This window comes from Zootoca vivipara, chromosome 12 (genome assembly GCF_965207765.1).
Source record: "Zootoca vivipara chromosome 12, rZooViv2.hap1.1, whole genome shotgun sequence".
In the NCBI taxonomy this organism is placed as follows: domain Eukaryota; kingdom Metazoa; phylum Chordata; class Lepidosauria; order Squamata; family Lacertidae; genus Zootoca; species Zootoca vivipara.
The window spans coordinates 19,558,104-19,571,290 of record NC_142595.1 but is presented as its reverse complement, the minus strand read 5'-3'; the positions used below and the strand labels follow the sequence as shown (position 1 = coordinate 19,571,290).

General features: G+C 43.0%; 1 protein-coding gene across 1 annotated transcript in view; it reads right to left on the bottom strand.

Annotated features, from left to right (window-relative positions):
• Positions 1 to 13,187, bottom strand: part of ZNF652 (zinc finger protein 652) — a 34,500-nt gene that overhangs the window by 13,237 nt on the left and 8,076 nt on the right. The window contains exon 2 of the mRNA XM_035137117.3: positions 2,610 to 3,732. Coding sequence (XP_034993008.1) covers positions 2,610 to 3,512 — 903 coding nt within the window. The 5' untranslated portion in view covers positions 3,513 to 3,732. The remainder of the gene's footprint in view (positions 1 to 2,609; positions 3,733 to 13,187) is intronic.

Below are 13,187 nucleotides of genomic sequence, written 5' to 3'. Positions count from 1 at the left end.
AAGTGTTGGTGCTGACCTTTAAAGCCCTAAACGGCCTCAGCCCAGTATACCTGAAGGAGTGTCTCCACCCCCATTGTTCTGCCCAGACACTGAGGTCCAGTGCCGAGGGCCTTCTGGCGGTTCCCTCACTGTGAGACGTGAAGTTACACGGAACCAGGTAGAGGGCCTTCTTGGTAGTGGCACCCGCCCTGTGGAACACCCTCCCACCAGATGTCAAAGAGGAAAACAACTACCAGACATCTGAAGACAGCCCTGTTTAGCGAAGCTTTTAATGTTTGACGGACTATTGTATTTTAATATTTTGTTGGAAGCCGCCCAGAGTGGCTGGGGAAACCCAGCCAGATGGGCGGAGTAGGAATGAATGAATGAATATTATATGATGCCCCATGAAGGACTTGCAAAGAGCATCACTGACCAACAGGCCTGATGGTTGGGAGACAATGAAGAAGTGTGCCTTTGGGGGTAAAATCAAACTGCTGAGAGGTTGCAATGCAAGACAACCATACACATGACATAATGCTAAGCCAAAAGCAGGAGAGGAACACTGAAACCACAATTTCAGCATCGTGCACTGTCAAATTTAAATAATAGTTTAACAATGCAAACCAGGCCATGTTTGGGGCATGTTTATGGAGGGTTGTGGGGCACCTTAGGAGAATGAGCGAGTTCGGAGGGCAAACATTTTGGGTGACACATTTTTTGTTGTTGTTGGTGGGGGGAGAAGGAGGAATTCACTACTTATGGCTATGAGATGCCTGGAGCAGTTTTTCCTTTTACAGTGTATACGGTACTTAAAAAGCTATGCTGCTGTTGTGTCTGGGCTGAGAGATCAGCAGTATGGTTCCCTTCTCACTACTTTGCCATACACTTCATTTTTCAAAGCTGTAAGGCTGATTATTTCTCAACAAACTGCAACTTGGCTTTTTAAAAGTACTCAAGGAAACACTAAAATTGTCTCCAGCCCCTCATAACTGTAAACAGGAAAGTTTTTACCTGAAAGCAAAGCAATTTCCCTCTTCACTCGGAAGTCCCTGATATTCTCTCCCCACCTTCACCAACAGACACAAATTGTGTAAGGTGAGAAAGGAGGCTTTGTCCCGCTGTAGCTACAAGTGAGACTTATTCGTTAAGTAAAAAAGGTGAATAAGGGACAGTTTCAGAAAAGTTTATAAAATTATGCAGTGTAGAGAAAAATGGATAGAAAAATCAGTCAGTCAGTCTCTCTCTCATATAGTACTAAAATTCAAAGTCATCCAATGAAACTTACTAGGAGATTCAATACAAACAGGATCATTTGATCTAGCAGGGCTGCTTTTGTATTTTTAATACCCCTTTTAACATGCTCTTTAATATTATCTAATGTAACCAAGTCATTCCACTAGCATGATCCAACGATTCACGTTTGTCCCTGCTTTTGTTCTCATCCTAGCAAAGGAACCAATTTATCTGTATCCGCCCTTTCAGAATTTGATTGCCCTGGTTTACAGAGATGGAGAAAATTCAAGGCTGAGAATGCCAGCAAGCATCCTAAAACCGTGTGCTTTGAGGGTTTCTTCATAAGTACTTGTGCTACACAGAATCTGGATGTCAAACCTAATTTAGTAGGTCTACCCAGACATATAATTTAATTATGTAACGTTTTATAAAAGTTTTGTTGCTTTTATTTGTGTTTTGTTCATAATTGTTTTATTATGTACACCTTGCAGGATATATATTTTTTATTAAGCAAAGACTCTGAAAAAATATAAATTTTGTGATGATGAGAGAACCCTGAGCAGGATTTGTGGTGATTGCATGCAGTTTCTATAGGACTCTTCATAAAACCTACAGCTTCACAATCCCTACTTCATCTTTGTGGTAGCAGCCAAGACTTTGAGTTTGCACAGCAGTCTCTCCCTTGTGGCACCTAGAACAGTTTCACACAAGATCATTCCATACATAGTTCTGTAATGTGTGTACAAGTGTCTATTTCACAAGTAGACATAAGCAATAAGTTGCAAGAAGCCATGTAGTATACTCAGTATACCATGTAGTATACTCAGACTCCTGTCCATTTGTTACACATTGGTGTTTACAGCTTTCCTACATGGAAATACTATTGAGGAAGGAAAACAGTCTTGCATGAAACAGCATCTGGATCCATCCTTGTATTTGCCTGCCCATCAATTCAGGATTTTCCTCCTTCCTTTTCAAAGAATGTCACACCACACATTCTACAAGCAGAATTACTAAATTAAATTTTAAATTCAGCCTGTCCTTAGAACCTGAAATGCCTAGAACACAGAAAACTCAGCTTCATGTTCATGATTGTTGGAAATAAATTTCTGCTCATACTAACCAGCACACAGTGCACTGAGCTCTATTTTGAAGCACCTTGTATTTCACCTCACCTGCAATGTTGTGTAGAAAAACCCTAAGAGCCACTTCTTACTCCCTCCCTTTCCCACCCCACATTCATACAGATTAGTTTCCTTAGGTGCGCAACAGGAAATGCCGACAGAAGCAGAAAGGCTTGGGACCTTGTTCTCCTCAAAGGATTTCCCCCCTTTCGAAGTGTCCAGGGGACAGCAGAAGGCAGGGAAATCTTGCAAGCAGGCAAGAGAACCTACCTGAATGTTTTTTTCACAGTCTGTTTGCTGGTGGAGGGAGAGCTCACTTTCTAGAACAAATTTCTTCCCACACTTGTCGCAGATCTGCATGCGCCTGTGAGTGACGTTCATGTGCTTCTCCAGATACCAGCGTGTGTTAAACACCCTGGGGCACTTCTCACAGGTCAAAGTCTCCTTTTCTTCACACTTTGATTTCTGCACAGGTGCCTTGGGCTCCTTTGCAGCTTTCTTCTTACGCTTGGGGGGCTCAACGCTCTTTCTACGGCCCCTTGTAGTTCTGGAAGTAGGGGAAGTTGTGGCGGCTGCAGCAGATGCAGCTCTCCTTGTCCTCCTTTGTGCAACACTATCTTTCTCCTCTCTTTGCTCTTTTTTCTTCTGCCTCTCATTCTCCTCCTCATCATTACTGTCTTCAGTGGCCTCTTCCTCCCCACTGTCACCCTCCTCTTCCTCACTGCTGGTCTTAAGAACAGCAGTTTCTTTGGATTGGGAGGGGACCCCCTTCTCCCCTTTTGAAACATTTAATGTTTGGTTGTTAAGGTTTACCTCTACTATTATCTGCTCCCTTTTGTAAGTCACTTCATCTTCCTCCTCGTCCTCCTGCAAGTCGTCAGAGTTCTCCCTGTCTTCTTTCACGGCTCGGGCCTCTCCTACTGTTCTGTCCTCCTTGAAATATGGCTGTTCCTCTCTTTCATGGAGATGTGGCTTACTTGCTTTTGGGTCCACCAATACGGAGTAAGGACTCCCAGACTCCCTTTTGTAGACTTTGGTGGACAAATCAAGTTCCTGGCTGGCACCATGATAGAAAGTGGGTGGCACTTGAGCTCTGTCCTCTTGCGCCATCCCTGCTACATGTGTGCTGCAGTTTTTAGCCATCTGCTGGCAAGAGCTGGCTGTTTCATTCATGGGGGCTCCCGATTCATTGAGCACCTTGTATTCCAGAATACCAAGGAAGAAACTCCTCTGGAGCAAGATGAATTGTCGGAGAGAACTAACACATGACTGCCTTGGGGAAGCAGAGCACCAAAGCACCCCGTGCAGGTCATGGAACTCTGGCTTTACAGCACGAGGAAATCGGCAGCAGTTCACAGGAAGAAAGCTGCCGCTCAACAGCTGAACATCTTGTCTAGAAAAGAAGGAGAAAATTAAGTTAGTGGCTTAAACATAACTAAAAGAACTTATCCCTGTAAAATCATTGGCTGCCTAACCTAAACAGAGTACAGGATTTGCTGTACAAGTTGTTACCAACATTCTTATTAATAATGGCTTATTCATCTTATTGCTGGGGGTTGGGGGGGGGAATTAATTCTACTGCTGGAAAATACGTGGCTTTCATCTGATCCTCAGAGCAGAGTAAGGTCCTGAAATACAGTTCCAAATAAATGGCCTCATCTAATTGAAAGATGGCACATAACAAAAAATAGTTTATCCAAGGTCAGTCACCAGCACTGGCATTCGTCCATTTATCATCATTATTAACATACTTGCCTATTCTTATGTTCAACACTACAACAGAATTAATGTGCTCCACAATTAAACTTCACTGAATTGGTACAGTAAAATACTTATCAGGTTTAATTAAAAATAATAATAATCACACATTTATTCACACATAATTGAAAACTCTTGCACACGCAAGTCCACCCATCCACCCGTTTTGCCAGAAACAAATTATGAGCCCCCCAGGTATCCAACTAAGTTGTATGGTTTCTGTGTGTCTGCAGGTACACATTCAAAAGACATAAATTTTAATGTAGCATGGAACTTGGCATTCCCTGTCCTTGGCTTTTATTTTTTTAGATGATTCTAAACCAGGGGTCGGCAACCCTGCCACCCGCTCAGTCGGCACCCGTGCGGCCACACTAAACCAGTGTGAAGCTCCTGCAGCCAATGGGAAGCTGCGCATGCATCCTCCGTGTCGGAAATAGCGTTTGCGCATGCGTGTGTGCACACTCCGGCCCACTGTGGCGTCTGTGGGACCGTGAACTGGCCCAAGCCACAAAAACTTTGCCAACCCCTGTTCTAGATCCTATAGCTGTGACATCCATCTCAAAAACTCATGGGAAGTGCCTAGTGAAAAAGCTTCTCATGTTCTTATCTCACATCAGGACTGATAGCACAATACTGTCTACTCTGACTAGCAGCAGCAGCAGCAGCTCCGAGCAGTCTTGGACACAGGTCTTCTCCACTCAATCCGCTTTACTAGAGATGCCAGGAAATGAACCTAGGGCCTTTTGCACGCAGAACACGTGCTCAACCACTGAGGTACGGTCTAACTCAGAAGCCAGAGAGGATAGGAATTTCAGGGGTGAGGTATTCATCATCATCATCATCATCATCATCATCATCATCATCATCATCTATACCCCGCCCATCTAGCTGGGTTTCCCCAGCCACTCTGTGGGGCTCCCAACAGAGCTGGACCTCAGTATCCAGGCAGTCATGTGCAATATATAGCTCATTTCCTATTCTGCTAGGAGGACAGATAAATGTATACACACTTCCTTGATTTACACAAGTTATTCAGGCTTCAGTATTTGGATTTTCTTATTTAAAAGGTTTTATGCTACCTTTCCAAAGTTCCTCAAACAACTAAAACAACTAAAACTGCCACTTATAAAAATCAACATTGTTGCTTGTAGGGTTTTCCCCTCAAAATCAAACAATCAAAAACTCAGAAACAAACCAAGGGCAGGAAAACAGTGCCGGGGGGGGGGGGGGGAGGGAGAGCAGTCAGTTTTCAAAGGCCAACAGTTTTATCTGCCTTTGAAAAGGCAACAGGGAGGTAATTGTACAACCATCTCTCGGGGATTGAGCTGCACAGCATCAAGGCTGCTATGGAAGAAACCCTGCTGTAGAGTCAGCTTATGCTGGAACAAATTTCCTAAGATAGTTAGGACCAATCTGTTAGGGCTTTAACAGCAAGAAAAAGCTCTTCTGAACTGAACCTGGAATGAATGGATAATTCAAAACGGGTCAATATCAGACCACACATGGAGTCTTCTGCATTCTGTACTCTAAGTTTTCAAGTCATTGTCAAAGGCAGCCCCATGTAGAACACAATACTCTATCTTGGGGGCAACCAAAGTATAGATAACCATGGTCAGGTTTCTATTTTCCAGCAACAGACATAGTCAATACATCAGCCAAAGCCGATAAAAGGCACTCCAGGTTGTAGCCATCAGCCAAGAATTAAGGAGCAATACTGAGTCCAGCAATAAACGTACGTTATAAACTTGGTCTTTACAGCGAAGCTGACCCTATTAAAAAAAGATATTTCTTCAACCAGTCTACTGAGTTATCAGCTATCTTATCTGAATTTAGTAGCTGTGTTGGTCTGCCGTAGTCGAAACAAAATAAAAAAAAATCCTTCCAGTACACCTTAGAGACCAACTACAGTAATTCGTTAGTCTCTAAGGTGCTACTGGAAGGAATTTTTTTATTTTATCTGAATTTAGTTTAAGTTCTTCTATCTGCATTTAATCCATCACTGATCACACACATGTATTCAAGTATTAGGGTGTCTTGCCTGCGTTTGATGAAAAGGAGTAGTTTTTGTGTGTAGCAAGGTGTCTAAGGCAGTGGATTTATATGGAATAAGGCGTATATACCAGACACATGTTGGACTGATTTGCTTTCAGCAGTTACAATAACTAGTTCAAACTTCAGAGATGCACACTTGCTACATGGTTTTCAGAATACATGTAGTCCCTAAGGACATACCTCCTACAGTGTCTTTTAGGTGCAGTCACTTTTTCCATGCTGCAGGGAAGCACAGCAAAGCAAGAACTCAAATGGAAGAACCAATTAAAAAGCATTGTCCACCTGCCAGAGGGCGTGTATGTGTTCTGGCCAGTGTGCACAAAAAAACAGCTCGTTTGCCACTGCCATGTAAAAGGTTGGCAGGAGCAGGGACCGAGCAACGGGAGCTCACCGCGTCACGGGGATTCGAACCGCCGACCTTCTGATCAGCCAAGCCCTAGGCTCTGTGGTTTAACTTCCCTTCAAAAGCTGAAACATTAAAAGGCTCTTACATACCAAGTAACTTTCTTGACAGCATGCAAATGCACAGCTTAGGTTTTTGCCTTTTGACAGCAAACCGTACTACAATATACTGTGATCAATTGCTCCCTTCCAGGTCAGTTTCCATACAACTTCATAGTTGCATGTACTTTGTGTGTCCAAATAAAAACCCATAGATTAATTCTGCAAACAGCACAGGGATACATTATTTCAGGGGTCAGCAAACTTCTTCAGCAGGGGGCCAGTCCACTGTCCCTCAGACCTTGTTTTTTGGGGGGCAGACTATATTTTGGGGTTAAAAACTGAACGAATTCCTATGCCCCACAAATAACCCAGAGATGCATTTTAAATAAAAGCACACATTCAACAGTACTCATGTAAAAATACCAGGGAGGCCCCACAAATAACCCAGAGATGCATTTTAAATAAAAGGACACATTCTACTCATGTAAAAACACGACGATTCCTGGACCACCCATGGGCTGAATTTAGAAGGCGATTGCGCAGGATCCTGCTCCTAGTTTGCCTACTCATGGTCTAGACTCTAGAAACTATGTTCTACCAGCAGTTTCCATTTGTGATTTTTTTTTGAAAGCAACTGGTTTAGCAAGACAACCAAGCAACTGCCTGTTGCCCTAAAACTGCAGCACTAGACAAGGGTAGGGGGAAGGGGAGAAATGAGGGCTGCTGAATGGATCTAACAGCAAACAAATTCCTGAAGTCAACTGTTAGGTTTTCTACATTCTCTTTACCCTGCTCCAACTATATAAAAATAAAACATTTTTATACCACCTTTCAATTATATTCCAGGATGGCTTACAGAAAAGAGTTCAAAACTCCCATTGTTCTAGGTGCATTTTGCGACTGGGAATTTCATTAGCACAAGCAATTTCTGGGACGCAGTACTGGGACTAAGATTTCATATTAAAACCTCCCCTGCTGGCACTGACAGCATGGGAAGAGAAATTCCTGCTTGCTCGACTTCCAAGAAATCACTGCAGCGTCAGGCAAGCTGATAGGTTCTGCCTCTAACCTGACCTTACAGAAAGGCAGTGTTTTGAGGGGCAGGAAGGGGAAGCATGGCTTTATTTATTTTTTGCAGTCTTTAGATGGGGACTAGACCATGTGAAAAATGACTGCCTTCCAGAGGGGAGGAATTGCGCGTGGGGCCCGCCTCCCGCGTCTGCAGGGGGTGTGGTCAGCCCCCTGCACCAGGCCCTCCCTGCCGCCGCATCATACTCCTCTGCCAGCCAATAGTCCAGCTCCGTTTAAACGGAGGAAGATTTTTCTCCTTGCATTCCTGCCCTCATCGGATCACCCACCCTCCCTCCCTTTAGGCATGGCTTTTCTTTGACCTTGCTGTGGACTTCGGTTGGTCACCTTGGCTGCCCAAGGGGCCTGGTAGGAGTTTTTATCCATTTGGCAAATCGGCCCCGGCCTCTTGGTTTTTTCGCCTAACTCATAGCAATTTGTCACAACTTTTGGTATTGGCGGTTAGCCATTGGATTATTCAATATGTGATGTAACTCCGTTGTGTGTCAGAGGTCAGGTTAAGGTCATCACCTACCTCCTATGGGTATCCTGTTAAAGGGATCCGGCGGTCGTGATGCCCTACTTGGGTTAGGGCCATGGCACGACCCCCGGTGACGTCAGGGGAAGCTTCCAGTTGTATTTGCATCAACAAGCTCTTCCCTCTGTTCGTTAACCTTTAAGTGTCTCCACACCGGTAGGGTGGAGTTACGTGTTGCGTTCCTGTCCAATGTAAGCTAATACCACTCACATGCTAGAACCAATAAAGTTGTGGCCTTTATTTACCCATTAACCTAAAATCACGTGTCCTTGTGTCTTATTTACTTCACGTGGGTGACGGGTCATCGACGCGCAATCTGGCCTTACAGAAAGGCAGTGAGGGGTGGGCAGGGGAAGCATGGCTTTATTTATTTTTTTGCAATCTTTAATTGGGGACTAGACCATGTGAAAAATGAGCACAAGATTTTAGGGGCAGTTCATTCATTTTCAATTTTGTATTCTTATTATTTTAAAAGTGTGCTTCGACATTCTGTTGTGGCATCCATAACCTTGGTTTAAGGTGCCATTTAGCTCCTAACTTTCATATCTCAGTTTCTAACTCTGTACAATAAGCAAAAAGTCACAAAATCATAAAAGAAGTGTAAAACAGTAAAGGAGGATTAAAAGTGAATCTAAAAAGCTTGGGAAAATAAACAAAAGTCTTAGTCTGGTGCCCAGTGGACAATAATATAGGTGCCAGACAAATCTCTCTTGGGAAAGTACTCCACAACTAGCATATGACCACCAAAAACATCCTCTGGCCACATTTAACATATCTGGGTTGCTTTAGGGTTCAATAGCAGCCGCAAAGGGAGCTGTAGGGAGAGGACTAAGGAGGGAGAGATCAGGACTGCAGGATACAACTTTCCCTTTACATTAAGTTCCCAATGAAAATGGCCTCTCCCAGGTTTCTGATGTGCAATAGCGGCTGACCCTGAATATACACACATCACTACTATTTAACAAAAAATACAGATACATTAACTGTGAACATGAATTTAACACTGTGCATACTTTGGTCCACGGTCTCCCACAAGAAAAACTTGAACAACAGTTTATTTCACATGACTGTTGTGAAGATAAGCATAAAGCAGATGACACATTAAATAGTGTGGCATCTTCTGTAATTATTTTTCTGATGTCTGCACTACAGCATTTGGAGAACCTGTTTGTGCTGAACTCCAAATACGTCCGGCAGAATACAAGTAAGAAACAATCTTTTAAGGCAAAAAGAAGGGAGGTTGCGATGCCACTAGTCAACAGACCATGTTTTGTTTGTTTAGCCAAAAACCTGAAGCTTCAACAACTAAAAGTTGCAATTAGAACCGTGGGCGGGAACCATTCCGGAGGCCTGGCCGCACCCCGAAAACTTCATAACCGGAGGCACCCTTCTGTGCACGCACATGGCATGATTGAGCGTTTCTGCGCAGGCGTGCATGGCGAAACCCGGAAGTATACACTTCTGGGTTTGCCACGTTCGCAATTTGAGGATTACATTAACCGAAGGTAACGTAAGCTGAGGGTCGACTGTATTTCAGAAAAAAGTGATAAACCTGGAGGAAGCAGAGACTTAAATGAAGTTGAAGGAAAGGGAAAGGAAGTTGAGACCAACATTCACTAACTCAGATGCAGTCTCTCTCAGCTATACAGTGGTACCTTGATTATTGAACAGCCTAGTTCACAAACTTAGAACCCAAACGTCGCAAACCCCGAAGTGAGCATTTCGGTCCTCGAATTTTTTTTGGAAGTCGAACGTGTCCTGAGTTCTGAGCTTTTGTTTTTAGGGTTGCGCTTCTGTTTTTAGAGAGATCGCGCTGATTGGGGCGGTGGGGAGAAGCGTCCTGGCAGTGCTCTGCAGCCCAGCTGCTTTGAAGAGAGAGAGATCAAGAGAGATGGAGAGATCGAAAGATCATGCTAATTGGGGCGGTGGGGAGAAGCTTTTTAGGGGTAGTGTTTCAACAGCCTGGAATGGATTAATCCATTTTGCATTACTTTCTATGGGAAAGCGTGCCTTAGTTTTGGAATGTTTTGGTTTTAGAATGGACTTCCAGAATGGATTAAATTCAAGAACCAAGGTACAGTGGTACCTCTGGTTAAGAACTTAATTCGTTCCAGAGGTCCGTTCTTAACCTGAAGCACCACTTTAGCTAATGGGGCCTTCTGCTGCCATCGCGCCACTGGAGCACGATTTCTGTTCTCATCCTGAAGCAAAGTTCTTAACCTGAGGTACCACTGTACAGTCATACCTCGGTTTAAGTACGCTTCGGTTTGAGTACTTTCAGTTTAAGTACTCCGCGGACCGTCTGGAACGGATTAATCCACTTTCCATTATTTTCAATGGGAAAGTTTGCTTCAGGTTAAGTACGTTTCAGGTTAGGTACAGACTTCCGGAACCAATTGTGTACTTAAACTGAGGTACCACTGTATTTCAACGCACATTTCAAGGATGTATTGCTAATGTAGCTACAAGGAACAGTTACACCTAAATAGGGTAGAACAGAAAGGAGGCAAGGGCCTGATGTAAAGGTACAGTGGTACCTTGGGTTACAGACGCTTCAGGTTACAGACTCCGCTAACCCAGATATAGTACCTCGGGTTAAGAATTTTGCTTCAGGATGAGAATAGAAATCGTGCTGCGGCAGGCCCCATTAGCTAAAGTGGTACCTCAGGTTAAGAACAGTTTCAGATTAAGAATGGATCTCCAGAACGAATTAAGTTTTTAACCTGAGGTACCACTGTATAGAGTAGGTGCCTAACAGTTGAGAGAGGAAAAGCAGGGGATAAAAGCCAGAAATAAGTAACTAGGAAAGTCAGCTGTGAAAGTTAGTGGAGGCTCTCACTTACCCCAAAATAGCTGCTTTGGCCACATTTCCTGCCATCTGATGGTCAGGAGCAAATCCAAGTTGAAGTTAAGTGGCAGGGAAGGTGATAAAAGGTGTTTGGGGAACCACCATCCTTTCATTTGGAAGCTCCCCAAGTACCCTACACTCCGAGAACTGCAGAAAGGAATAAAACAGTACTCTGCTTTCAACGAAAAAGGAAAATGATTGTAACAATTGTCAGCCATTGCACCAGTTCCCAACTATCAACTCCTTGCATGCCTAGCAAACAATGTATGCAAGTCAAGGGGCACTGAGGTCTCAGACAATGGTAAGAATTGGTACAATAGCAGCCACTGTCACAAGAATATGACTCCCCCTGTTCCTTGAATAAAGTAATAGCCGAAGTCGACTTAAGAAAAAAGCAGAAAGAGTCAGACACCTAAGATAAGAGAATAGAGAACAAGGAACAGTGAGAGGCAGGATGCAGGCAACTAAGAAAATAGAAGATGAGGCAAAACTGGATGAGATGGGCAGATGGGACCAAGTCATCACCCAGGTACTGCTCATCTGTATGGTCTCCTTTCCATTCTTATTGCAATCAAGTTGCGTATATCATGAAAAATATAAGATGAAGAATCTATGTATGCTAAGCTCATGTCACACCAAACCAAACCCAATTCCACCATTTTACAAATTCATTTCCAGTCATGCATCAAAATATTTTTAAAGAACAAATTACAGATCTAACACATGAAATAGCTCAAAGTGATACAATCATTTAAAAACAACAACTGGTTTTAATATATTCCCACCAATGCATTTGAATGTTGTACAGCTGTGCCAAGCAGAGAAGGCCCATGATTTTCCTGCTGAAACGGAAGGTGCAATGATGTTCATATTAAATACTTTCCAGTATTAAGCAACTGTACAGAAAAGGAACAGTTAAAACAAGTCTAATATACTGTTCCATGAAGGACCCACAATATCCTAATAAAAATATATCAGACGGGTGATAAAACATTTAAACCAGACCTCAGCAAATGCTTTATACAAAAGATTAGATTAGAACAGGGACAGAAAACAGGTTGTGAAGAAACAATTTCTACTGACTGTAGTTACGCTTTTTATTATAAACTATTTTTTTAAATTAACAAAACACATTAAGACAAAGACTGGCAAATACAAAGACCAAGGCTGCATACACACCATGCCTTTAGAGCACACTCACTCAAAGAACCACGAGAACTGTATTTTACAGGTGCTGGGAATTGTAGCTCTGTGAAGACCAAACTTCCAGGATTTTTTTTAGGGGGGGGGAGTGCTCTGAGTGTGCTTCAGATGTACGGTGTGTACACAGCCCAAGTAAACATTAAAGGAAATTGAAGGAAACAAATCTCAGTTACTGTTCATTAATTCATCCTTCAGCGTTATAAGAATGAGCCGTGTTGATCTGGAACATGTGCTGTCTCTCTTCCTTTTCCACATGTGAAGGAAGAAATATGAAAGCTTGTGTATCAGGAAACTGATTTATTCAAAACCAAAAGTGAAAGCTTTCAATCTTCTACCCTAACAGCACTGCGTTCCTCACTATAAAAGCATGGAATGCCACATTGGAACAATAGATGAAAAAGTTAGCATGAATCTGAATGTACTGAAGACATGACAAATTTCAGCAAGTCAGTTTTGAACTAAAGTTCAAAAAGATCCAAAATGCATCTACAGTGATGAATAAATAGACCAAACAAACACAGAAACCTGAAATCCTATTCATGCATTGAAAAGAACATGTACAGGGATGACATGTGTAAGGGGGAGTGGCAAGCTCCCTCCAATCCATTCTTGCCTGCTCTACTCCTAACCTTCCCATAGTGAGCAGGAAAGCCTGAGAGAGGCATCAGTCTGAACCTTAAACTTTAAAACAATTGTCAGCACACGGAACATTTTACTAAGCTGCTATTATGTTTCCATGAACCATATTTCCAAGCGTAAGAGTTCAGTTTCTTGAGAATCTCACCTTTCATGAAAAAAACAAGTTCTGAGCCCTTGGGGTTGCATAAATATGCTTGAAAAATGGCTGACATTGTAGAAGCCAGAAGGATGGCTGAATGAGGTCTCTAGTGGCTGGATGTGGGGTTCTTACCTTTTTACCTCTCCATGGCTAACAGAA